We start from the raw sequence: 27,643 nt of genomic DNA, 5'->3' as shown, positions 1-27,643 counted from the left end.
CAGTATACAATTTCATAAGCTTATCCACTGTTATGCAATTTTACAAATTTTTCTGTAATTGAATTAAAATAAGATCTGTAGAAACCACCAAAAAGAATTAAGACTTTTCAGGATGCTCCATGGCTTCACCTCCCCACCAAACAGGGGTCTAAACTGTTCAGCTGGGTGCCTCTTCCTCCAGGCACTGGCAGCCCTAGGGAAACTTTCTCCCATATAATCACCTCTTTATCATCACCTCTGGTTCTAGACTGTCAAAGGCAGCCACAGAAACATGGCCACAGCTACCTTTCCCCTGCTGCTGCACACTCAATCTGTGCCCCATAACTAGGTTCTGTACTGAGAAAGCTCCTGGACGCACTTCTGTGATCTGTGGTTGTAGTATGTTACATCTCCCTAAGGAACTGTGACCAAGTAGCAGTTGTTCCATGAATGGACAAAATGTTCTCAGTCCTAAGGGTCTCATATATCTTAATCTCCCACAATCCTTAGGACTTTTTCCACAAAACAAAACAAAAATGTACATATACGGGGGCGCCTGGGTGGCTCAGTGGGTTAAGCCTCTGCGCCTTCGGCTCAGGTCATGGTCTCAGGGTCCTGGGATCGAGCCCCGCATCAGGCTCTCTGCTTAGCAGGGTTCCTGCGTCCCCCTCTCTCTCTGCTTGCCTCTCTGCCTACTTGTGCTCTCTCTCTCTGTCAAATAAATAAAATCTTTTTAAAAATGTACATATACATACATATGCAATCTGCCTGTTCATTGATAATTTCTTTGCTTGTGCCAAGTGGTCTTTCAGCACACAGACATGATTTAAAGGCATCTTAGTGTAGTAAAACTGAACCCATTCTTTTTGATTGAAACTATTCAAGTGATTTTAAATGTTTTCATCGGAAACAATAATAATCAGAATCCTGGTATCAGCAAAATTCTTAAACATTCACTAATAATAATGATTTTAACTTACTCCTATTTTGACATTCCTAACTACTTTCTATAACCGAACAATTATTTAGTTAGTTTAAAATACTTTCCTTTTATTATAGGTATACTATACTTTCACTATAGATAAGGATTTTTTTTTTAACTGAGGTATGGTTGACATACAATGTTATATTAGTTTTAGGTGTACAACACAGTGATTCAACACTTCTGTCCATTTTATACTATGCTCACTTATTTGGATACCATTTGGATACCATTATTAATGGATGTCATTTATTTACAGACAACATTATTTGGATACCATTATCTAGTATCTTATTTGGATACCATTTATTAATAGACTCTGTATCGGGATTTATTTTTATTAGAAATTATCTTTTAGTTGGATATCTAAAAATGTGATTAGGAGAACCCACTGTCCTAGGTTAACCTAAAATTTCATGACATGGTTACGATTTTGATCTTTACGAAATTACTTCTTTAAAATTGTATTTTTACTTCCCCTAAATACCATTTAAAACAAACTTACTCGTTTGAAGTCATTCATATTTGTTGCCTGGACTGGAGTACCAATAAAAGTAAAATATGAAATTCTTGTTGTTTCTTCTTCACCTTGATTGGACTGAACAAATATCTATACCCCCCCACCACCAAAAAGAAAAAAAGAATTACATTAATAATTGTATCCTTTTTTCACAAACATGTTTAACTGATATTGTTAGATTATTAATGAAAATACCTTTCATTCTTTCTAAGGATTAACCCAAACTACATTTAGACTAGTGCTCCGATAGGACTATAATTCCACTGTTTGCCCTGCTATCCTCATCCTCTCCAGGATATCATGGCAAGACACCCAAATACACAAGCTCCAGATAATGAGTGTGTGGAGGAGTCACAACTAAATTCTTTACACAGAATGTTCAAAGAGTATGAAATTATTACAGTGGGCAAACCACTGCTGAAATTTTATTAAAATTGGTTTTTGACTGAAGAAAGTCTCTACAGTTATTTCTTTCTGATACTAATTTGTTCAAAATCCTAAAATATTAAAAGAAAAAAATAGTATTAGAAATCAGCTCCTAAAACTATACTATACTATAGCCTGCATTCTTTTTAAGCTTGACTCTCTATACTTTCTATATAAAAACTCCCCTCAGCATGTAAGTAGACAGCAGCTTTACTCACAGATTCTTTTTCAATATACTGGATTAGTATATGCTTTTTTTAAAAAACAAAAACAAAATAAAACACAATACTCTAGATACTGTCTATTTAAGAACACTGCCTCTCTTGATTTAGACAACATCTTTCATTCTCTGACGGCATTAATCAGTTTTTGTTGTTTTTATAGGCAAGCACAGATTCATCTCAAACTGAACTTATCAATTAAAACTTCCAAGTCTGGAGACACCTGGGTGGCTCAGTGGGTTAAGCATCTGCTTCTGGCTCAGGTCATAATCCCAAGGTCCTGGGATGGAGCCCATCACTGGGCTCCTTGCTCAGCAGGGAGCCTGCTTTTCCCTCTGCCTGCTGCTCCCCCTGCTTGTGCTCCTTCTCTCCCCATCCCTCTCTGTGACAAATAAATAAATAACATCTTTAAAAAAAAAAAAAACCAACAAAAAAACTTCCAAGTCTACAACAGGTAGACTATTAAACCAACTCTCCATTTATCTATAATGCTCTTTGAAAATTAGCACATCAGTTTATATTTATGGCTTTTAAAATTCACCTACTTACTTTGATTACACTTTCTGATCAAAACTGTCACGGCATGCTTTCTTTGACTTAAGTCACTGACTAAAAGTTTGAGATAAGACGCAGCACATACAGACTTGAGCCTATCACAAGATAACTATGCACAGGGATTCTCAATGACAGAGGAGATTATATCAAGATGTTTGGATTGAAAGGGCTTTTCCAATAAATACCTTGCTTCCATCACTAAATAAAGCAACTGGCATTAATTGAGAATATGCTACAAATGTAAGTCAGGAAAATATCTGATAACTAGTATTCTAGTTTAATATAACCATTTCGTCCATTTCGTTTATGGGTAGAGTATTTCAAATACTGAAGTCTCAATTATAATCCTTCATCTTATTACTAGGTATATCCTGTGAAAAATCCAGTGAAAACCTCCGAAAATGAATACATTAGCATTCTTTAATTTACAAAAACCAGAATCATTTCATTAAAACAAGGAAATCACAGGGCACCTGAGTGGCTCAGTTGGTTGAGCAGCTGTGTTTAGCTCAGATCATGATCCTAAGGTCCTGGGATCCAGCCCTCAATGCAACTCTCTGCTCAGCGGGGAGCTGCTTCCCCACCCCTCAATCCCAGGACTCTGAGGACTCTGGGATCATGACCTGAGCTGAAGGCAGAGGCTTTAACCCACTGAGCCACCCAGGCACCCCCAAAAACCTACTTTAAAGGATCATTTAAAATCACCTAGGATATGGGGCACCTGGGTGGCCCAGTGGGTTAAAGCCTCTGCCTTCGGTTTGGGTCATGATCCCAGGGTCCTGGAATCAAGCCCCACATCAGGTTCTCTGCTCAGCAGGGAGCCTGCTTCCTCCTCTCTGTCTGCCTGCTTCTCTGCCTACTTGAGATCTCTCTCTCTCTGTCAAATAAATAAATGAAATCTTGAAAAAATAAATAAATGAAATTAAAAAATAAAATAAAATCACCTAGGATACTAAAGGTATCCTAGCATGAACTGCTACCCACAGACTCATTAAATATAGTTGAAATACTACTTACAGTTACACTGTTAACATTCTGAAACTTAACATAACGAAGTGGGACAATGCCATCTTCTTTAATATCATCCTCTGTTAGTTCCAGAGCTTGAGTTGGTTCACTTCTTTCTGCTTCTTCAAAATCCATAGATCGGGGTAGATTGATAAAAATTTTTACATATTTAGGACCCTGACCTATAAAACGGTAGAATAAAATTAAATGTTAAATTAGACTTGCAATAACTTCCTCCCTTCACCATTACATTCACACTATACAACAAGTCACACTCCCAAATATATGTACATACTACCTAAATCTTTAGGAACTTTTGGAAATTCTGAGTATTTTCATAGCCATTCTTTTTCTATAGACATTTTTTTAATGCCTGCTAGCAGTATGCTAAGTTCTATGAATACTAGATTGAAACACATACGTACATTTGCAAACACGTATACACACACAGACTTCTTGCCCTCAACTGTAAAAGCCACACTATGATAAATGTAATACTACTAGTGAGGAGGTACAGGGTTGGCGTCAATGCAGTCTGACAAGGTACAGGTTACCATCTGAGCTGGGTCTTGCAGCTGCCAACAACTGGTACATTTGTTATTAAGGAGAAAAGCATTACCAGTGACAACATTTAGCTAAAAGAAAATTAATTAAACAAATTGCTGGGGCACCTGGGTGGCTCAGTTGGTTAAGCATCTGCCTTTGACTCAAGTTATGACCCCAGGGTCCTGGGATCAAGCCTCACATGGGGCTCTCTGCTCAGCGGGGATCCTGCTTCTCCCTCTCCCTCTGCACCCCCTCACCAGCTTACACTCCCTCTCTGGTTCACTCACTGTCTCTTAAATAAATAAATAAAATCTTTAAAATAAATTATACAAATTACCAAATTTCACCTTAGGAATTAAGATGTGCTAGGCTATTACATCACATTTAAAGAATGCCTTAGTCCCTTTAAACTTCAGGGTACAATCCAAAACCTGTATTTGGTGGCTAAGTAAGGAATCTTTAAGATATTCATATTGCTTATTCATCTCTGTAGCAACTGCTTTTACAGAATTCTTGTATTTTCACAATAAAGATACATTTTATCAATGAAAAATATTAATACATAAAAATTTAAAACAGCAAAATGAGAAGGGAATGCTACCTAATAAATAGGGTGCTTGCAGTTTCTTCCAATCAATTATAAAGAAAAATCCTACTCCTCACTACCTGCCAACACACAACCAAAAAAAAAAAATCAATAAAGACAGGAAAAAAAGGAGGGAGATGAATAAGGAAAATCCCTTATTTAACAGAAAGAGAAATGCCAAGTCTGGAAAATCCTGTTTACAGCATCATAATATATATAAAGAAGTTGTGAAACTAGTAATAGTGAACACATAGGAAGATTCAGAACCTTATTTATCATTTATAACAACGGAGTGTGAAATAAATCCCTCCCAGTTCTGATCCTGAAACATGGCTACTTCAAACCTGGAGTCTTAAGAATTGGAAGAAAGGAAAAAAAAAAAAAAAAGAATTGGAAGAAAGAGTGTCTTTGTTTTTAGATTACGAGATTAAACTTTTAGAAATAAGATAGAATTTTCTTTTTCTGTTCCTTTTGGTTCCTAGTAATACCACATTATTTGCACATTCATTTATCTCCTTGCTTTGTTCCAGAAACAATTTCACTCTTTCAAAAATAAGGAATATCTACCTCTATTATTTAATAAAAAGTTTTACATATGAGCTTAACAGATTCACCAGAGCAGGAAGTTAAAGAAAAGCTGTCCATTACTCACCATTATCTGGCCCTTGAAATTTCATTGAATAAAGCTTAACAGGTTGATTAAATGCCACAGTAATAAGCAGCTGTGAAGAAAATAAAAAGTTTCAATTTAAAAGGGCTCTTGAACACCTTGAATACACACAACAGCTACTTAGACTTAAAATTGTTAATTCAAAGACATAAAATATTCAATTCATAAAACCAATGTAATATAAAAAATCAGTAAGTTGAAAGTAACTAGACTGACATCTGAGAAATACAATCATCTATTATTCACATAAGGGAATGACAACAAAATTTAATGGAATAAATTAAATTAAATTAAAAATTGGTATGGGGGGGGCACCTGGCTGGCTTAGTCAGTAGAGCATGCAACACTTTATCTAGAAGCTGTGAGGTGGAACCCATCACTGGCTATAGAGCCTACTAAAAAAAGGTGTGTGGGGGCAGGGGGAAATGCATATGAACCTAATGTCTTTTGACCTGTGAACTGACAAGCAATTTGTCTTCCAAAAAATCACACAAAATCCAAATTAAAATTCAAACTATATATTTTAGCATATAAGCTTAACATTCTATAGAATGGTTTGTTAAGCATCTAACCACATCATTTGACAATCTGAAGATTGTCAAAGATTGCACAGATTATGTGAAGAAACTAGCCCTCAGATGCACTCTATTTGGTCCAAAACTCAAGAGAGTAAGACTTTTAATAGCTCTATAGTAACCTCCAAACCTTCATCCTGAACTTATAGGACTTAACTGAATTTAAAAGACCACATAAGGGAACTAGGATATGAAATGCTCTCAGGTTGCCTCTCTCTCTCAGAAACCGTGAATCATTTGCTCTATCTTCTTTCTAGCTGAAATCGTGTCTGATGTACGTATCTATGCTTCTACCTTAGAAGGAAGATTTCCCTGTCAGGAAAACTTCCGGGAGGCTACGGTCAGTTCTGCTGATATGTATCATCACATTCCATTCAGGGCACCATTTACAAGGAACACAACTGTGAACAATATTCTTAAAGCTATTCAGTAAAGTAGCTACGATTAGAGTAAAAATGGAATTTGGATTTATGATTTCAGGATCACTGTGCTCTGTTTGCTTCAGAAAATACCCAGACTATTTCCTTTGGTTATATAATTACTTTTTATACTTGACCTGCAATAGTGTGTCAAAAAATAATAAGCATGACATGTTTACAGAAACTTGAACCACAGGAGAAAAGAATGGAAAGCTAGAAACAAGTCAGTAAGAATATGATACCGTCTTCCTGAAGTCTGCGAAGAAGAATCATTTAACTCCTTTAAGAAAAAGAAGCATGATCAGATTTGTTTTCTTTAAGATTTTATTTTATTTATTTGAGAGAGAGAGAGCAAGAATACACATTTTTAGATACCAACTAAAAGATAATTTCTAATAAAAATAAATCCTGATACAGAGTCTATTAATAAATGGTATCCAAATAAGAAGGGGCAGAGGGAAAGGAGAAGCAGACTCCCCATTGAGCAGGGAGCCTGATGCTGGGCTGGATCCCAGGACCCTAGGATCATGACCTGAGCTGAAGGCAGACGCTTAATGGAGTGAGACACCCAGGTGCACCAGACCTAAGCTTTAGAAGAGTAACTTTTGTGAATGTGGAAGAACAACTGGAATGGGGATGAAGCAAAGACAGTGGATTAGAAAGTAAGTTAAAGAAAGTTAGAGTCAAGGGGCACCTGGGTGGCTCAGTGGGTTAAAGCCTATGCCTTCAGCTCAGGTCATGATCCCACAGTCCTGGGATCGAGCCCCACGTCGGGCTCTCTGCTCAGCAGGGAGCCTGCTTCCCTTCCTCTGTCTCTGCCTGCCTCTCTGCCTACTTCTGATCTCTGTCTGTCAAATAAACAAATAAAATTCTTTAAAAAAAAAAAAAAAAAGAAAGTTAGAGTCAAGATGAAGATAATGATGGCTTCATTAAGGCAGTACTATACTTCCCTGTGACCACAATGCAGGGCAGTACAATACACGTTTACATCTGGGAGTGAGGAACACACACAAAGGAGGGCTCATCTAGTTAGTCTCTATTTCTCAGGTACAAACTCAGTTGGGTGAGTAAAAAACATGGAAGACAGGTCAAGAATGAACATAAGGACTTAAGCGTAGTGAACGCTCAACTCAGTAGTGGAGCCAATCCAAAACTCCGAGGTTCTGTGTAACACACCTGGCAGCTTGCAGAGAACACAGAAAGAAGGTGGGTCTGCACCATCAAAGAAACGGAAACTTACAAAAAGGAAAAGAAGTGGTCATGTGGAAGGAGAAACAAAACCATGGATGGAAACATGATAAAGAACCCAGAGCAGGCATAAATATTGATGATCCCAAGAAGCTTTAATTTAAATATCAATTACCTGTTCATCACAATCAGATTCCAAGAAGGTCATATCTTTTCGTAAACAGTTGTCAAATCCATGCTCATCACTTTCATTAAGACATTCACAGCCAGCTTTGTTAATAAAAGGCATTAAATCCATCTGAAAAAAATTAAATCAAGACTTTAGGCAAAGCATTTGGATTTGGTATAACAATCTAACAAATGTAAATATATGTAAATATGTGATTCTCTCTAGGCAATTTTAAAGAAAACTTCTCTTATAAAACAGTTACTAAAATTTTTATAATAATCCTTTCATTTGAATTTCTGACTGAGATCTACTACTATTAAAGCTAAATCTAGGCTTAGCCCACTTGATAAGATATCAAAAACCAAGTCTTTAACGAAAAGATAATAAAACGTTGACTTGTACTTTTTTATTACCAGTGTTTTGCAGAGCTAAATATGCAAATTAAAATATCCATAAGATCCAAGAAAAGCCTGCCTCCCTCTTCTAGTGGTCACATACTCTTAAACCTATATTCATAAAGAGTTTACATATAAGATGAATAACAAGTAAGGATTAAAACATTTGTTATTATGGAAAATTTCGAGCATATATAAATAAATAATACAGTGAACCTCACGTACTCAACTCCCAGCTACAATACTCAACTCATGGCCACTCTCGTTTCATATTTACCCTGCAAGCAGTCCCTACCCCTCCTGTTTTCAAATAAATCTTAGGCGTTTCTTCATTTCTTTCATGAACATTTCACTGTGTTCATGAACATTTCTAAGAGATAAGGACTCTTAAAAAATCCTCTGGGACGCCTGGGTGGCTCAACTGGTTAAACATCTGCCTTCAGCTCAGGTATGATCCCAGGGCCCTAGGACCAAGCCGCACATCAGGATCTTTGCTCAGCAGGGAGCCTGCTTCTCCCTTGCTTGTGATACGCATGCGCGCTCTCTCTCTCTCTAGCTGACAAATAAAATCTTTTTAAAAATCCTAAATATTGGGGCACCTGGGTGGCTCAGTGGGTTAAAGCCTCTGCCTTCAGCTTTGGGATGGAGCCCCCCCTCATCAGGCTCTCTGCTCAGCAGGGAGCCTGCTTCCCTTCCTCTCTCTGCCTGCCTCTCTGCCTACTTGTGTTCTCTGTCAAATAAATAAAATCTTTAAAAAATAAATAAATAAAAATCTTAAATATTATCACAACTAAAACAATGAGTAATACTTTATTATTAGCAAATATCCATGTTTGAATTTCTTCAGTTGTCTAGTAAATGTTTTTACAGTTGAACTATTAGAATAAGAATCCAAAATCCATACACTGTAGTTGGTTAATGTAGCTCAAATCTCCTTTAATCTATGGCCATTTAGCACCCACAGATTTCTAATATTCTAGATTTTGCTGGCTAATTGCTTCCATGTGGTTGTCATTTAACATTTTCCTGTCTCCCATGTATGCGTTAATAGTCCAACACAACGCCAGAGATGTGACAGTGGTCATCCCTATGTTGTTTCTGACTTTAGTGAGAGTGCCTCTGGTGCTCCCCCATTAAGATATTACTGATTGCTTTAGGAATAAATGGGTGTTGAATTCTGTTAAATGCCTTTCCTGCATATGAGATCATAATCTTTCTCTTATAGATCACTGGATTTTGTTTACTAACATTTTAAGAGCTTTACAACAATTGTTCCTAATTGGAACTGGTTGGTAGCTTTTGTTATACAACACTGTCTGGGGACTAATGGCATTATATCTGACCTAACTACACACTGACATATTCTAGAAATATGCAATTGGAAGTAAATATCACTACCTATGTAATCAACTTGCCAATAATGAGGAAAGAATAGTAGAAAAATAATCAGACAAATGCAGATTGTGGGACAGTCTATAAGACAGATGGTACGACCTGCGCTGTACAATAAGATAGCCATTAGCCACGTGTGGTGATTTAAAACTAATTAAAAGTAAATAAAATTTAAAATTCAGTTACTCAATTGCACTAGTCATGTAACAAATGCACAATAGCCACATGTACCTACTAGCTACTGGCTACCATATTTGACTGGTACCAGTTTAAACTTCCAAAAAAAGGCTATCATGAATGGAAAAAAAAAAAAAAAAAAAAGACACATTTCCAGAACACTAAAGAGAAACAACTTAAATGTAATACATGATCCTTGACTTGATCCTAGACAGGGCAAAAACAGCTATAAAGACTATTCTGGAGGGGTGCCTGGGTGGCTCAGTCGGGTAAGCATCTGTCTCTGGCTCAGGTCACGATCCTGGGGTTCTGGGATTAAGCCCCACATCAGGCTCTCTGCTCAAGCAGGAGTCTGCTTCTCCCTCTCCCTCTGTCCCTCCATCCGCTTGTGCTTTCAAATAAATAATAAAATCTGAAAAAAAAAATTCTGGAGATAATTAAGAAAATGTGAATGTAGGCTTTAAGTATTAGAGATATTGTACCATTGTCAAATTTCTTAGGCGTGATAATAGTATCATGGTTATGTAAATGAATGTTCTTGCTCCTAAAAGCTATAGGCTAATATTTAGAGATGAACCATCACGACGTCTATAGTTTACTTTTAAATGATTCTGTAGAAGGTAAAAGTGGATAAATACATATTAAGAAAGCAAAAACAGCAAAATATTTACAACTGATGAACACAGGTGAATGGTTATATGTGTTTGCTGTACTACTGCTCTGTCAATTGTTTTGTTTAATAAATTTCACCTTTCTTTTTTAGAGGGGGAAAATCTAACATAAGACACACGGGAAGTTAGAAAAACCTTTCTATGCTTCTAGTTTGGGTTAACAAAAGATCTTACTACACAAATTCGGGTCACTTAAGGTTTCATTTCATTTTGATGAATGATGACAAAATCTGTAGACCAAAATCTACAGTTCAGAGATCAGAATACTAAAATACACATATAAACCTCAAGATTCAGAACATATGCAAATCCAGCTTCAATTCCAGAGTGCCCAGAACTCAAACTTCTGGGCGAGAGGAAGACTTGATATTGATGGCCCTCTCATTGCCACTTAGAGCCACACTAGGTACTCTTAGCAAATACGGGAGAGAAAAGAGAACATTTTAAACTTTCCCTATGCTTCAACCAATGCTTTAAAAACTAAAAGTCATTATATTCACAAAAATACTGTCTTACTTCTGAATAAGAACTATTATGATTCTTAATGTTTTACGTATCACATCTACATTTATTGCAATATTTCAAACCCCTCTAAAAAAGATAGGAGTACCTCTCTTACTCTGGCTTCAATCAAATTAGGAGTTCCAAAACTAGTATGTATAAACTCAGTAACTTGTATAACCTCTTAGTGTTAAGACATAACTGAAAGTCTTTAAAACCAAAATTTTATTTTAAAATTGTCAATACACTTTTGTAATACTAATACTTAGATCTACTTAAGGCTTCATTCATTGACTTACTCCCATTTAGTTTCTATTTGTGAGAATGATGACATTCTTAGAAACACATTACCAAAATCTTAAATATTTAATAATCTTGTAGACATATAGTTCAAAACTTTTAATGTCTTGACTGACACCTGATGGAAAAAATGAAAATGTTTTTAATAGCTTTTCACACCGTATGCATAACATCTGCATGAAAACTAAGTTTTTTTAATTTCTTAAAACTGCATTTTTTTCCTGCTTATTTCCTACCTGAGGACAAAACACTGATAATCACACTTATCTGATGTGTAAAGAAGTATCCCTCTAGCTAAGCAGCAGGACTGTTGCGCTCCTAAGACCTTTTCATGCAAAAACCCTTAGTAAATACAGGAAAAAAAAATACAAAGATGTAAACACAACAGTTTACAAGTAGAATAATTTCTAAAATTTTCCAAAAGGTGTCACAACCCTGACTTATACAACATGCTCATATTTTCTAACTGCATATTACAATTTCAAATTATTACATAACAGTTCTGTTTTAAATAGACATTAATTGTCTCCCTCACTTAATTAATGCCAGTACGACATGTTAAACACACTTTTTAAAGACACAACCCTCAATCCCCTCCACACAAAAAGACTTTCTCATATGTATCTGACTGGAATAGGAGAGTCTCCTTATTCAGCAGGAATTTAAGGGACTTTACATAAAGAACGTGTAGTCCATGACATCGATCTGCTTTACTGTACTTGGTACACATTCTTTCATACATCAACTTTAACTAGAGGTAATAATTGTTTTTTTTAAAGTTCATTTTTTATCTGCAAGTACAATTAACCTTATAACAAGAAAAATTAGGAAAGATATATACAAATATATATTTTGTTATGCAGGATTAACTGATTTGTATAAATGAGTCAGTTACCATGAATTATTCTGAATTTTGGTCCTTCCTGAATAGCTCTTATGATATAGATGCTGAATTATAACCATTTGTATTATGCCATTTTCAAACACTTTTAAGTTCCTAAGTCTTCAAGTTTTTAGTTGAATAGTAACTTACTCTTAAAACTCAGAAAAACATATCCAATAGCAAAGTCACATACGACCCAAAAATAAAATAAGTAGGTTTTTTTTTTTTTTAGCAGGAAGAAAGAGGTGCCAGAAAAGAAGGGATACATTAAAAAGGAGAGAGAGAACTCTAAGAAGCGGCAGGAAAAGGAGTCCAGCATATAAAGATCACACATTAAAATTTAGATTTCATTTTACTCAATTGTCAAAACCTGAAAAATTTTTCCAATGCACATTTCTTCACATTGTTGGGGAAAAAAATATATATGTATAATTTTAAAATTACATATAAATAAATCATACATCATATGTAATAAAATGAAAATTAAATGTATATATAAAAAATATATACATTAAAAATGATTAAATGTTTAAAACTGGCTATTAAGACAATTCAGAAAGTAGGTTTAAAAAAGAAAACAAGTAGTGAAAAGAATTATTTAAGAAAAATTGTTTCTCATGAGGGCTTAAGATTATAATACATACAAGAGAAGCAAAAACCCAATAGTCAGCTAATGAAATTACTTTTAAAGATCTTATTTGAAAGTATTCTTAACTAGCAAAAGGTAACAGTCAATCTCATTTTAACCAAATAATGAGAAGAGATGTATCATTATTTCACTTTTAAGTCTACCTACATAGCCTTTTGGAATATCTGTGTCCTCATTGCTTCCAGGGTCATTTTCTAAGTGCTGCTTGATTTTTTCTTCTAATCCAACAGCATCTGCTCCTTGATACTGATCAATTCTCACTTTGTTTCGAAAAAACAGAAATGTAGGTGTTGCTGATATATTGTTGGTGGCAGCTGTTCCCTAGAATTGGCAAGTTAGATACTGTTAATGATTAAAATTTACCTTAAACCACTTTGAATATTCATTCTACATCTCTATAGAAGTTAAATATCCAAGCATGAACAAAACCACATAAAATAATTTATTCCCAGTTGTTATTTAAGAAAAAACAGACCTACTACTGAGGGCACAACTACATTACCTTCAAATTCCCAATGAAGAACAACATGCATTTTTATCAATTTTAGTGTTAAACACTTAACCCCCCAGTAGAACAATTAGCTTCCAATACAGAAATTATGCTTTATACCACCAGGCAGAGTTTTCATAAGTACATGCTGTTTCTTAAATGGAGAAGCCCAAAAGGGTCAATGCTACTAGGAAAAAATACAGATCTGAACAACAGCAGCCCATCTCTCCATGAAAATGAAGTAACAACTTTACTCAACTCTACTCATAGAAATGGCTTCTGACCTCCCATCAAATACACTGCAACATCTACCTTTTAAAAGTGCTCCAACTCCACTATATTATAAAACTAAGTACTGAGTGGAAATTAGCTAATTAACCACTGACTCATGACTTAAACTTTTCATAAGTATAAAGAAAATAGTAAAGCAAATGTGTCATCTTGCATATTCAAATACTATGAAGAGATATCACTACATTGTTTAAAGAAAAAAAAAGCATAAAAGTTTACATAGAGATGCCTTCTCTAAACCTCAAAAAATTTAAAAAAAAAAAGACAAAACATGATTGACATTTTAGACCAGTATTGTCCAAAAGAAATATAAGACATAAATGTGGGCTATACATGTGATTTTAAGTTGACAGTATCCCAGCATTTTAAGTAGCCAACACAAAAAAGTACAGAGAAACAACTGAAATCAATTTTAATAATGTATTTTAGTAAATCCAATAATCGCATTTTCAACACAGTGTAAAAAAGTTAATGACATATTTTACATTTTTTTCATACTAAGCCTTCAAAATCCTATGTGTATTTTACACTTACAGCACTTCTCAATTTCGACTTGCCACATCTCAAATGTGTAGTAACCACATGCTGCTAGTGGCTATCATACTGGAAATAAAGCTCCAGAACAGAGCTCCAGAGAGACAGTGAATACTGAAATAAGGGCCAGTAATGGGAGTCCAGCAGTATGCAACAGAAGTACTAAGCAATATTACAGGGTTTAAACCAAACCCAAACTACTTACTACAAACTATTGTAACATTTACAAATTCTTTTCACACTCAGAAATGTATCAAAGACAAAACCTCACCAAAAAGAGGATTCACACAGCTATTCCTTAGTAAGAACCAAAAACGACATTTTCAGTGTTGGAAGGAACCTTCAAAAAATTTTCCCATTAACTCCTCCATACTTCCACATACGCAAACACAAAACTGTCACAGAGCCATTCCAACTAAGTAATCAGGGCAATCTCCTCACAGCACTGCAGCTCAAGGGACAGTAATTAACACTTTCAGGTTTCTGCTGAGTATGCAGCTTTGAAGCTATGATTACAAACCAACCCGATCAATCCAACTCAAACTACAATCAAGAATTCTCTGCCATGGCTTTCAAATCAAACAATGCCTCAGCAATAAAAGATACTACTCTCAATTTGCAAAAGATAAACAAAAAATGTAAAAAAAAGACTTCCAGGGGACTGATTAAGTTCAACAGCTTATTAGTTTTACGTCAGAAAGATATTAACAAACCCAGAAGCAATTAATATTGAACTACCCTTTTTAACTAATGCAGCCACAATGACATTTATAATAATTCATGTCCATATAACATTTCCCCATCTTCAAAGAACTACTATGTGCATAAAGAGAGAAACAAAGGATGATAACAATATTGAATTTCAAACCAATGAAAATTTTTTTTCATTACCTGACACTGATGCACATCAACTTCCAAGAAAACTGCCTGTGGATACTTATTACTCATAGAACTGAATGCTGGGGCAATCCTTAAACATGGTCCACACCTGTGAGAAAGGTAAAATACATGCTTGGTAAAAAACAAAAAGAAAAACAAAACAAAACAAAAAACCCACAAAAAACTGTATTAATTTATACTCTGAAAAATTTGTTAAAATATGAAATTAAACAAAATCTGATCATCTTAGCTTTGGTCTTTCTAGTCTCTTCCATGAGATTATTTAGATATACTTGCATCAATACCACACTGTCTTAATGACTACAGATTTATACTACGTTTTAAAGTCTAATAATATTAAGTTTCTGTTTTCTCGCTGAGAAAAATTAAAGATGGAAATAAATAAAAGGAGGAATATACTATGCTTATAAACTGGAAAACTCAACAGTGTCAACCTGTCAATTCTCCTAAATTTGACCCTTAGAGTCAATGGAAAATCCCAGTAAGTTTTATTCCCCAAGTTAACAAGTTTAAATTCTAAAATTTATAGGGAAATACCAAAGATAACCCAAGCCATTCTGAGGTTCAAAGCTGAGAAAATTACATTACTGAATATTAAGAACAATCACAAAGCTTTGTAAATTAAGAGTGTACAGTATAAGTAAAAGGATAAACAAACTGACCAATGTAAAAGAATAGGTCCAGAAACAAACCCATCCTACAGAGTACCTGATTTATCAAACATTTGACGGAGCACTGCAGTGGGGAAAGGATGGTCGTTTCAATAAGCAGCGCTGTGTCAACAGGATACTCACATGGGAATATAAATGAATCTTGGCCCCCATACCTCACACCATATACAAAACCAATTCCAGATGGATTACTATGGATGACAGATCTAAATGTGAAAGGTAAAACAATAACAGTTTTAAGAAAAAAATACAAAGGATATTTTCAAAACTCTGGAGTAAGCAAAGATTTCTTAAAACACAAAAAACAGGGGCGCCTGGATGGCTCAGTGGGTTAAAGCCTCTGCCTTCGGCTCAGGTCATGATCTCAGGGTCCTGGGATCAAGCCCTGCATCAGGCTCTCTGCTCAGCAGGGAGCCTGTTTCCCCCTTTCTCTCTGCCTGCCTCTCTGCCTACTTGTGATCTCTGTCAAATAAATAAATAAAATCTTAAAAAAAAAAAAGAAAAAAAGGAATAATTGATATATTGGAATATACTTGATGAACTGGAAGATACCAAGACCTTCTGTTCATTGACATACCATTTAGAGAGTGAAAAGACGCCACAGAATAGTAAAAAAAAAAAAAAAAAAAAAAAAAAAAAAAAAAAAATCTGTGAAACATATCGAAAGGCTTATACTGCTAATATGTAAAGAATTCATACAAATCAGTAAGAACAAGACTGACACCCAAAAGGAAACTGGGTAAACTCTTAAACTGGTACATGACAAATGAGGTTACCCTAACAGTCAATAAATATGAAAAGATATCTGACTTCATTAGTCACTAGGGAAGCTTGGGAAATGCAAATTAAAACTTCCACTGAAATAGCTAAAACAAAAAAAGTATAATAGAGCATTACCAAGAATATGGAGCAATTGAACTGTTTAGTGACTATGCAAACTTTAGGGGTATAACCACTTTAGGGGTAAAGAAAAGAAACTGTCAGTATCTGCTAAACAAAGACCTATGCCTACCTCATGAGCATGTCTAAAGTATAGATACAACAGAAACGTCTACGTATGTTTGCCTTAGGGCATTTGAAAAAAATATTGATAGTAGCAATATTTCTAATAACCAAAAATGGAGACTACTTAAATTTCTATCAACAAAGAATGACTAAATTAATTGCAGCTACTCATACTGTGGAATACTATAATGTCATGCAAAAACACAGATTAACTTCACAAATAATACCGAGAAAAGTGGTACATCATATGATTCCATTTATACACAGTTCAAATACAGGCAAAACAAATCAATGGTACTATAAATAAGGACAAAGGTTACCTTTCTGAGAGTTAAAGACAGGACAGGGTCATGGGAGATATCAAAAGGCTAGTTATGTTCTGTCTGTCCAGAAGCTCATTACATGGGCATGTGTGTTCAGTTTACAAAAAGTAATTAAGCCATACATTTATAATTGTGTATTATGTTGTATCTCAATAAAAATTTAGACAAAAACCTTAGCAACAGCAGACAGGAGCACAAGGAAAAGCAAATTCTGAATCACAAAATGTTCAAACTCACAAATGTTCATCCCCAAGCTGTGATTATCTCTCCAGTCTTCAAATTTTAATCAGTATATTCATCCCATACCATCCTTAAACCTCACACCAAAAAAGCTAACAAAATAAGCTATTAAGTTCTTTAATATTAAGCTTGGTGCTTCAAAAGTAGATTTTTGGATCTTCTCCTCAAATAGGTCCGGAGACCAAATTATAAAGAAAAAACATTTACAGTCACTAAACCTATGTTTGTTAAACAAAATACTTCTCCTTAACAGTAAGTCTTAAACATTATGGATGGGAGTACCAACTGTTAGATCCTTTCTTAAGGGTCATTAATCATGATTTGTCAATTTTAAATGAACACAACCCAAGATTCAACAATCTCACTTCTATACATCCATACTACCTTAACATTAACTCATTTTCGCAATATGTATAACAAAGTTCAATGCAATGTTTATAATGATAAAAAAAATTAGAAACAATCTAAATGGCAATCAACAGAAAAATAGTTTAAAATGGTATGACACATACATACCAGGGGATAAGGATAATCTGTAAATCTGTACTGTTTACAAAGATGTGTGTATATATATATACACATTAGGTGTGTCACACAATAATCAGTTAATTACTTCTGCAAAGTAGGACTGGAAAAGAAAGAGAGTTTAGGGGGGACTTTTTAAATTATTCATAATTCTGTATCCTTTTTTTTTTTTTTAGGATGAACGGTGCCTTAATTTTAAAATATTAAATAACTTGAGATTAGAGAATTAAACACTAACTGCATTTAAACGGGTGTCCCAAATGAAACACAGCTATCTATGCTACACCACAACATACTCATTCCTGGAAAAAAAATCTCCCTTACACAAAAGCATGCATTCAAAATAAGATTTATGGGAAAACTGGACTGAGGCAAACCATTTAAACTGATATAACTTTGTAAAAATATCCCTAAGAAAAAGGAGTAAAGTACTCAGGAAATACTTAGACAGTTGGGCAGGTGGCTCAGACCTAGAGGCTACCTCAGGGAATATTTTAAATGAGTAAGAACAGCGTAAGTGTGCGTTTCAGGGGCTATGACAGTGCAGGTGGAAGCAGAGCTCCAGGCCACGGGGCTGTGGGAGGAAGCGCAACACTGACAATGAAGTCCTCTTGGGAACAAGTACTGGGTGCAAGTGCTTCTGTTAAACCGTAGTAACTCTCTTAAAATAAACGTGGAAGGGAGCTTGCCTGTAGGGCTGAGGGTTCTCCTTCTTCCTGCTAAAGGTTCTATTTCCATTTCTGTTCCTCACTACCTAGGAAAAATAGAATACGAACCAACACAACTTCCACACTATACTGACATCATGCTCACCAGGCATGTATGAGCTAACAAGTGTTAAGAAAAAAGAAATTCTTGTAGCTAAAATAACTGTCCTAAGATAACTGTTCCCTTTCAAACTTTAACCTTATCTAGATGCTCTGTTTAATTTTAGTTAGCCATCATAGGTTGTAACTGTAGTCAAAAATCAAAATAAACCCGAGAACACAGAAGCAGAAATAAATACAGCGGCATACTTTCACACTATAATCACTCAAATGAAACTGATTAGTTATTTTAAGAGGTTTGCCTGCTTAACATTAGCATTTAAGAATAAACTTAAATTTCCATTATTAGCTGAGCTCCTGAACAAGTCACCTGATTGCTCCATATAAAATGAGAAGGAACTGGATTCTCTAGCACCTTTCTCATAGCTAAAATATTACACCCCAGGGACACCTGGGTGGTGCAGTCAGTTGAGTGTCTGACTCTTGTTTTTGGCTGAGGTCATAATCTCAGGGTTCTCAGATTGAGCCCCAAGTCAGTCTCCATGCTCAGTGCAAAGTCTGCTTGAGACTCTCTCTCCCCGCCCTCTGCCCCTCCCCCACTCCTCAAATAAATATTTAAAATATTACGTCCCAAATACGACTGAATTTCATGATCATACTTTCTTCTCTTGTGCAATCCTTGACTCACAGCCCCCAAATAATACATCGTCACAGAGCCTCTGAACTTCTAAACATGACCAGAGATCATCTAGTCCAGAGGTTTAAAAAAGAAAGGGGAAAAAAAAAAAAAGTTCTTTTTCTACCTCTGAACCTCTCTTTGACTGAAAGGTTAGCTATTAAATCTAATATGTAAAATGCATATATAAGAAGGACTCTGACTTACACTTTTTGAGAAAAAGAACACAGCACACAACTCTCTAGCTTTCTGCAATACATAAAGAACCAAACCCACAAAACTAAAACTTTAAAACTAATCTAACCTAACACAATTATTGGATAGGTAAGAACTGAAGACCAGGAAAGTTAAAGGACATGCCCAAGATCAGACCCTCTAGTCAATGGCAGGACCACAACGGAACAGTTAACTCCTAATCCAATCCAAGATCAGCTTTCTTTGAAAGCACCAAATTAGTTTCATAAGTAGGATTTTTGTTTACCGTCATAATATAAACACATTCTACTTCATGAACTTGCCACTCTTCACTATTTGCTAAAGCAGTCAGTGCTCTGCCTTGAGCAGTAACATGTATAAACACATTGCTGATAAATGGTAAAGAAAATGTATGTGCTTTCTGAAGAGATATTTTAAAACTCTATTTTTCTGTAGGCTCTAACTTTAAAGTAGGTAATGTCTACATTATTATATTTCAATTAGGGCAGGCATAATCATAACTGGTCCAATTAATAACACAAAATGGCTAGCATTCACTGAGCATTTACCGTATGTTACACAATTTATAAAACCCTTAAATTCATTTAAGCCCTACAACTCATTTCAAAGTCAAGAACAATGAAGTACAGTGCTACAATTTGATCACAAAACCCAACTCCTGACAGCTATTCCCAAAACCTCGTAACAGTGGCCTACACCCTGCCTTTTGTTATATCTAAACTAACTGTCAAGATTAAAACTATATGCTCTATTAAATAATCCAGACAGATTCTATTTTGTAAAGTTCAAATCCAGGCAAAACTAATCTGTGGTGTTAGAATTCTAGTATGAGAAGAAAGTATAGCAGGGGAAGAGGGAGGCAGATTCTTGATCTACATGTTGGTTAAAACTTCTCAAAGTATTCACAAATGATTTGTGTACATTTTTGCATGCATGTTATAGTTCAATAAAAAAAAGTATACTTTTAAGAAAAATTCTCTATGTTCTCTGAGGCCTTGCCATGCACTAGCTATCTTAAAGCTACCCACCTCTCTCATTATCTGCCTGGTGCCTAAACTACTGAACTTGCTATCTCTGTAATTCAGTCTGCAGCAATAATGCAGCACATACTAATATCACACACATATATGACATATTATTTAAACCAGCTACCATAACCATTAGAACTCAACATCCTAACATACACTAACATTCTTCCCAGATGGTAACAGTAACACCTAACCAAATACAAACTAGGACCTGTTTTAACAAAACTAAATATGGTAAAAATGATACATTACAAATTCAATATCAAAATCATTCATACTCAATATAATTTCACCTACATGTGGGATCTAAACAAACACACAAATGAAAAAACCAGAAACAGACTCATAATCTCAGAAAAGAAACTAGTGGTGGTGAGGAGGCGACTGGTGAAGGGATCAAGAGGTACGAACTTCCAGTTTTAAAAAAGTCATGGGGCTGAAAAGTACAGCATATGGAATATGGTCAGTAACACTTAATAACTGTGTATGGTAAAAGGTGGTAACTGTACTTCTTATACCCTGAAACTAATGAACTATTGTATGCCAAGTATATTTCAATTTAAAAAAAATCATACTAAGTTTTATGAGGAAGAAAATGTATATTCTTTTAGCATTGGGGCTTACCCAACAGTGATAACAAAACTGGCACAGCTTATAATCACTGAATGTATCTGAGTATATTTAATACAAGTAACAGTTTGGAAATAACAGTTACAAAAACATGTTACCACAGTATGTAATTCACATATATAATTTCATTCTCTAAACAATACTGTTACGTTACATGTTACTATTCCTATTTTACAGTTAGGGAAAAGAATAGAGTGAAAGGAAGTGTCCTAAGTCATAAGATTAGTTTGCAAGCAGCTGTAACTAAATAATTCAAGGCAATATATATTTAAAAATATCAGGCTCTGTGCAATATAGAGATGAACCTGCATTTCCTTTCTACTTAGGCTGGAAAGAACAAGAACAGCACTTTACAGTCCAAACTGCATTCAGCAATGGGACCTTAAGTTATTTAATCTGTGACTTAACATCATCATTTGTAAAATGGGGATAATTTCAAAGATTACTTTGAGGACTGAATGAGTCAATATAAATGTTTAAATAAGTCTCTTACAAGAGTAGATAAAACGCAAATGTTGACTGTTTTAACTGTTTAGAAAAAAAAAATACTGGAGAAGGATGCCAAGACCATTCACCAGGGGAAAAGACAATTTCTTCAACAAATAGTGCTGGGAAAACTGGATATCAACATACAGAAGAATGAAGGTGGACCTTTACACCATATACAAAAATTAACTCAAAATGAATAAAAGTCCTAAACTTGAAAACTAAAATTACAAAATGATTTAATGAAAACATACGGGTTAAATCTTCATGACACTGGATTTGACAATGATTTCTGGGATATGATACTAAAAACACAAGCGACAAAACATCAACTGGACGTCACCAAAACTTAAAGACTTGTGCATCAAAGGACACTATCAAGAAAGTGAAAGGCAACCAACAGGAGAAAATATTTATAAATCCTATATCAGATAAGGAATACCCAAAATATACAAAGAACTTCTACAATTCAGTAATAAACCAAAGTCATTCAAAATGAATAAAGGACTTGAATAGATATTTCTCCACGGAAGATATTAAGCACAAGAAAATATGCCCAACTTCATTAGTCATTAAGGAAATGCAAACCAAAACCACCAGACCACTTCACACCCATTTAGGATGGCCATTAAAATATAAAAAGTGTTGGCAGGTATGTGGAAAATTAGAACTCTCCTGCACTGCTGGTGGGAATGCAAAATGGTGCAACCACATTCCACTCCCAGGTATATACTGAAAATATACTGAAAAGAACTGAAAACAGTCACTCAAATCCTTGCACACCAATGCTGATGGCAGTATTACAATAGCCAAAAGGTGGAAACAACCCAATGTCTATCAACAGATGAATAAGCAATACATGGTGTACACATACAGTGAAATATTATTTAAATTGAAAAAGGAAATTCTGAAACATGCTGCAACATGAATGAACCTTGAAAACATTATGCTAAGTAAAATAAATCAGAAACCAAATGACAAATAAATGTAATTCCACTTACATGAAGTATCAAGAATAGGCAAATTCATAATAACAAAAAGAAGTTACCAGGGGTGGGAGTTTTCACTTAATGGATACTTACTGGTTAACACTTTTATCTGAAATAATGAAAAAACTCTAGGAAATAGCGGTGATGTTGGTACAACATTGTGAATGTACTTAATGCCACTGAACTATACATTTAGAAATGGCTAACATGGTAAATTTCATGTTACATATATTTCACTACAATTAAAAACCTGAGTGCTCACTCTGGTAGCAGTTTTATTTTATTACTGAAATATTTTATTACTAAAACTGGAATGATACAGAAATTAGTACAGCCACTGTGCAAGGATAACATGCAAATTCGTGAAACATTCCATAATAAAAACAAAACAAAACCCTGAAAATACTGGAGAGCCACAAATATTTTTAAACAGAACAGTGACAATCTGCATAACATTATATTAAAATTAATAGGTTAGATATAACATTGAAGTGAAGAAAAAGGAATAAGGCTTAAAGTCGGGTTGGAAAAGAAATAGCTGTTGGAGAAAACTATGTTCTTGGCCTAAAATGGGACATTAACTTTGATCTAAGAGGTTCCTACATGATCTACTGGATACAGTTGTTTGAGGGTCTAATACTGATGCCCAGTTACCTCAATGGCCAAAATGTTAAAGAACTTTAAGGCAAATGTAATCTTATCAGATTTATAAATGTTAGCTATAAATAACTTTTGAACTTGAAAGTTCTCTAAATTCATTTGCCAAAAAAAATAAATTTTCATTGCATCAAAATACCTTTTTAAAAGTAAATAACACAGTGCTTCACCAATCAATGCCTGTAATTGTTTATGATTAAATGTTGCCTCACTGTTAATGGAAGTGTTGCCTTAACAGCAAAGTTTCCCCACTTTTCTCATTTCAATTAATAAATTTTTGATCACTGTTTGTCATCTGTTCTGCTATGGTTAAGGGAAAAAGAAAGTGTTTTATCGGGGGATGAAAGTCTATACACTCTTATATGCTAGAACTAGAAAAGTGAATTAAAAATGAGATTCACTGTTAAAATCATCTCTTCCCTTTTCCAATTCTGGCCTAGGCACCTAATAAATGTACGGGTATCCCTCCATATTAAAAATATAGACATTACAAAATTGCAAAAGCTGGGAAGACACATTTATAGAATTTGCCATTACTTTCAGACATGTCCTTATGATGAAATTTTTATCTTCTTCAACTTAGTAAATGCGAAAGTCCACATGTCAAATTAGTACTCTATGCCACCCTAGAATATCCAATATACTGCCCCTTTTCAATTCTGTATAAGAGAGATTGGTGTAGGAATAAGTCCTTAATTGTTTTCATCTCTATCTGCAACCCCCTCAATGACTAAAACTATCTAATCCTAATGCCACTACTTATACACTCAACATTTACTGAATCATATTCAATAGCCATGAATCACTTTTCACCCTGATTCAAAATATTGCCTAATGTTTATAAAGTTACCTGGACAATTAAATGTGTTACTTAAATAGTGATACCTGTAGCAGATTTCTCCAGGTTTAATTGTAAATAACTTGGGGGAGGGGGTCAAGATAAATCAAGTGGAGATCTTTAATACAAATGTAGTGATCCAAAGGGTCGCATGTACCCGAATATTTATAGCAGCAATGTCCACAACAGCCAAACTGTGGAAAGAACCTAGATGTCCATCAACAGATGAATGGATAAAGAAGATGTGGTGTGTGTATATATATACACATACACCATGGAATACTGTGCAGCCATCAAAAGAAATGAAATCTTGCCATTTGCGAAGATGTGGATGGAACTGGAGGGTTATTATGCTGAGTGAAATAAGTCAATCAGAGAAAGACAATTATCATATGATCTCCCTGATATGAGGAAGCTGAGAGGCAATGTGGGGGTTTGAGGGGTAGGAAAAGAGTAAACGAAACAAGATGGGATCCGGAGGGAGACAAACCATGGGAGACTCTTAATCTCACAAAACAAACAGGGTTGGCGGGGTGGTGGGTTATGGACACTGGGTAAGGTATGTGCTATGGTGAGCGCTGTGAAGTGTGTAAACCCGGCAATTCACAGACGTGTACCTCTGGGGCTAATAATACATTATATGTTAATAAAAAAATCAAAAATAAAAATAATTTTTTTTAAAAAATGGAGACCTTTAATCCTTTTAAGTTAGAAGGCACTGACATACACCAGCGAAGGTCAATAAATAAACACTGTCGCTGAAATCTTGGTTCTGAAGGGCTAGTTCCAACATGTCACTCTGACACAGGTACACTGCACGCTCAAAACAGAAAATCCACCAGCTCTGCGACCAATAAATTATGTTGAGATTTACCCAACCCAGTTAAGCATCTTTCAAGATCCCTGTCCTCTTAAACCATCAAGTCGAAAATGAAGTCTATCTGGCCAAACCCAGATGTCTGGGCATCTATATTTAATATATACTCATTCTAATTTCCGTGATCAGATGTAGCCGCACATAAGGGAGCCCAAGTTACCAAGTTACTAACAAACGAATAACAAAACCATTAAGAAAATTAAAAAGCACCCGGACTCAACATTAATTTAAAATGCATTACATGAGCCTCGGGCCTAAGCACTACATGGATTAGTTGGATAGACCCAACTGAATTTTCTAAAGGTTTTACAGAAATGCAGGTGGTGAAGCAAGCCAAAGTTTTCGGTAAATTAAGATTTTAGGGTTTCTAAAATGCAAGTGACAGCTGGCTCCCCGAAACGAACGGGGCAGGCGAAAGCAGGGGCCGCTGTAAGAAGACTACCACAGACTAGAAGTGGGCCACCCCCAAGTCCAGAGCTCGTCCGAGGATGCAGAAGGGACGCGAGGCGATCTCATGGACTATGGAACGCGGAGGGCCAGGCCTCCGTGCCCTCCAGAGACTCCTCTGTGCACAAACGGGGGCTCACACCCAAGAGCTGCGGCCTAACTGGGCAGCGCCTGGGGCTGCGGCCAGCGCCGGACATTCCCGGGCAGGAGGCCGCAAGGGAGTCGGGACCCGGAAAAAGTGAAGGGAAAGCAGGGACGGACACACAGGGCCCACAGGGCTCGCGCCCGACCTCACCCTCGCATGGTGAACTTGACCACGGCGAGTCTGGAGCCCGCGCCGCTCAGCTCCGGCTGGAAATCTGGGTCGCTCCCGACCGGCTTCACTCCCACCATTCTTAGCCCGGCAGGGCGGCCGCGACGCCACCGGCTTCAAAACTGAAGAAGACCCGGGAGAGAAAGGGGAGAGGCTCAGAGAGGCCGAGGCCTGAACAGAGGAGGTGACGACCACGGCGTCTTCTCCGGGACTCTCAGTGCCGAGTCACGCCAGGGAGCGGAGCGGCCGAGGGGGTGGGGACGGGAGGGGGGAGGGGAGGGGAGAAGCGAGGAAAGGAAAGGCAAGGCGTGCGGCACCCAGGAGCCACCGCGCGACCAGGACGCCGGCGCTTGCGCATGGTGGCGTCATTTCCGCGTCGTCCGTTTTGGCTCCCACCGCCCAATCCTAAAACGCGACCCCTGGCTCCACCCTCCGCTGCGCAACCCCACGCTGGCGGGAGCGGCGCAGGCGCGGGAGAGCAGCGAGTCGCAAGCTCAGACTTGGAGTGAGATGCCGAAGTTCCCGTGTTCCTCCGCGGTTCCAAGACCTGCGTCTTCTACCGAGTTTCTTGGGGTGGGAAAATAAAAAGGGAACCTCCTTTTCACCGAGGTTCGTGACTAAGGTTTTAACCCCTCTCCCTGGAAGGGCTAGAAGAAGTACTTTGTCTCCTGTTTGGGGAAGATCGCCACACTAGAAAAAAAGAGACCTTAAGTCCATTGATTTACGGATCTCATGATGCAAGGGTGCTCTCTGTGCACTCGTCCACAAGATATCAGCACCTGTCTTTAAGTTGTGCCTGAAAAAAATGAAAGCACCATCCTTCCCCTGGAAACACAGTCTAGTGATAGAAACCAGCAATAGAATAACATGTTTGCAAAGGAAACGGTGGGGACAGATGAGACAGGAGGATGGGGCAGGGTAAACTCTCTAGAAATTGTGGCCCCTGAGCTGATTCTTGATAGAAGAGAGCCGGATGGTGAGAGGTGACAGGAGTATTAGAGGCAGAAGAACCAGCGGTACCGATTCGTGGTTTGAGATGGCTGCTGCTGCTAATGATGATGATAAGAATAGCTAACAAACTATGCGCTAGAAAAGATACGGGCTCTGTGTATATTAGTTCATTTAATCCTCATTTAACCCTGTGAAGTAGGTTCTACTATTTCATGGATAGATTAATTTTGACCTAGTAACAAGTCAAATCATCATTCAAGTTGAGGTAGTCTAACACCAGTGTGTTCTTTTAAATGTCAGACTATGACAAATGATTTGCTTTTGGATTTAGCTGGGGTGATGAAGCTGAAGAGGAAGGTAGACGTCTGATCAGGACTAGCTAAGAAATTTGTATTTTAACGTGAATGCGATGGAGTAATCACTGCAGGGCATTTTTTTTTAAATTATTACAAAAAAGTGTCTACTGAGGTAGCAGTGAGGAGGATGGAAGGCAGTGAGACAAGTTTAGGTTACTGTAGTAATCCAGGAAGTGAGTTATGGGAACAGCTGAAATGGAAATGAAGAGGACATGATATACTTGAGACAACAATTAGCACCTAAAAATCACAGGATTTAGTGACCAATTGGACCAATTTAGAGCAATGACAGAGGAAGGAGGCTAGGATAGTGGGGATATATCAATCCTGTGGCTCTCTGTACTGAATTAAGATGCCAGTAGAACATCTAGGTAAGGAGGATAGCAGACAGTAGGAAGGTTGAGTCTGGAACAAAAGAAAAAGGAGTAGGCTAAAGTTGCAGAAAGTATGTAACTTACTCAGTTATACAATTGTACAGCTGCTTAGCCCTCACCATTGCACCCAACATTATCCTGAAACAGACTTTATATATTGCATAGAAACTTTTAGCAAATGTTATTGAGGTGATGATTTGCTGAGTGTTCTTTCCTCTATATTTTACAAATCTTTTCTATAATTATA

At 36.4% G+C, this 27,643-nt stretch overlaps 1 protein-coding gene across 2 annotated transcripts in view; it reads right to left on the bottom strand.

The window, feature by feature from the left end:
* TXNL1 (thioredoxin like 1) overlaps nucleotides 1-26,090 on the bottom strand; it is a 31,785-nt gene extending 5,695 nt beyond the window's left edge. The window contains exons 1-7 of one of the 2 annotated variants that reach the window (XM_080821158.1): nucleotides 25,698-26,090; nucleotides 15,019-15,115; nucleotides 12,960-13,133; nucleotides 7,851-7,973; nucleotides 5,476-5,545; nucleotides 3,701-3,873; nucleotides 1,467-1,571 (exon numbers count right to left, since the gene is read on the bottom strand). In XM_080821158.1, the coding sequence (XP_080677284.1) occupies nucleotides 1,467-1,571; nucleotides 3,701-3,873; nucleotides 5,476-5,545; nucleotides 7,851-7,973; nucleotides 12,960-13,133; nucleotides 15,019-15,115; nucleotides 25,698-25,795 (840 nt within the window). In that variant the 5' untranslated portion in view covers nucleotides 25,796-26,090. The remainder of the gene's footprint in view (nucleotides 1-1,466; nucleotides 1,572-3,700; nucleotides 3,874-5,475; nucleotides 5,546-7,850; nucleotides 7,974-12,959; nucleotides 13,134-15,018; nucleotides 15,116-25,697) is intronic. The other variant, XM_080821157.1, reaches the window with a different exon arrangement.
* Between the last annotated feature and the right edge of the window lie 1,553 nt (nucleotides 26,091-27,643).

The sequence above is a fragment of the Martes martes genome (assembly GCF_963455335.1).
Source record: "Martes martes genome assembly, chromosome: 13".
Taxonomy (NCBI): Eukaryota; Metazoa; Chordata; class Mammalia; order Carnivora; family Mustelidae; genus Martes; species Martes martes.
Note: the sequence above shows the minus strand (reverse complement) of the source record. Positions and strands in the feature narration are given on the sequence as shown.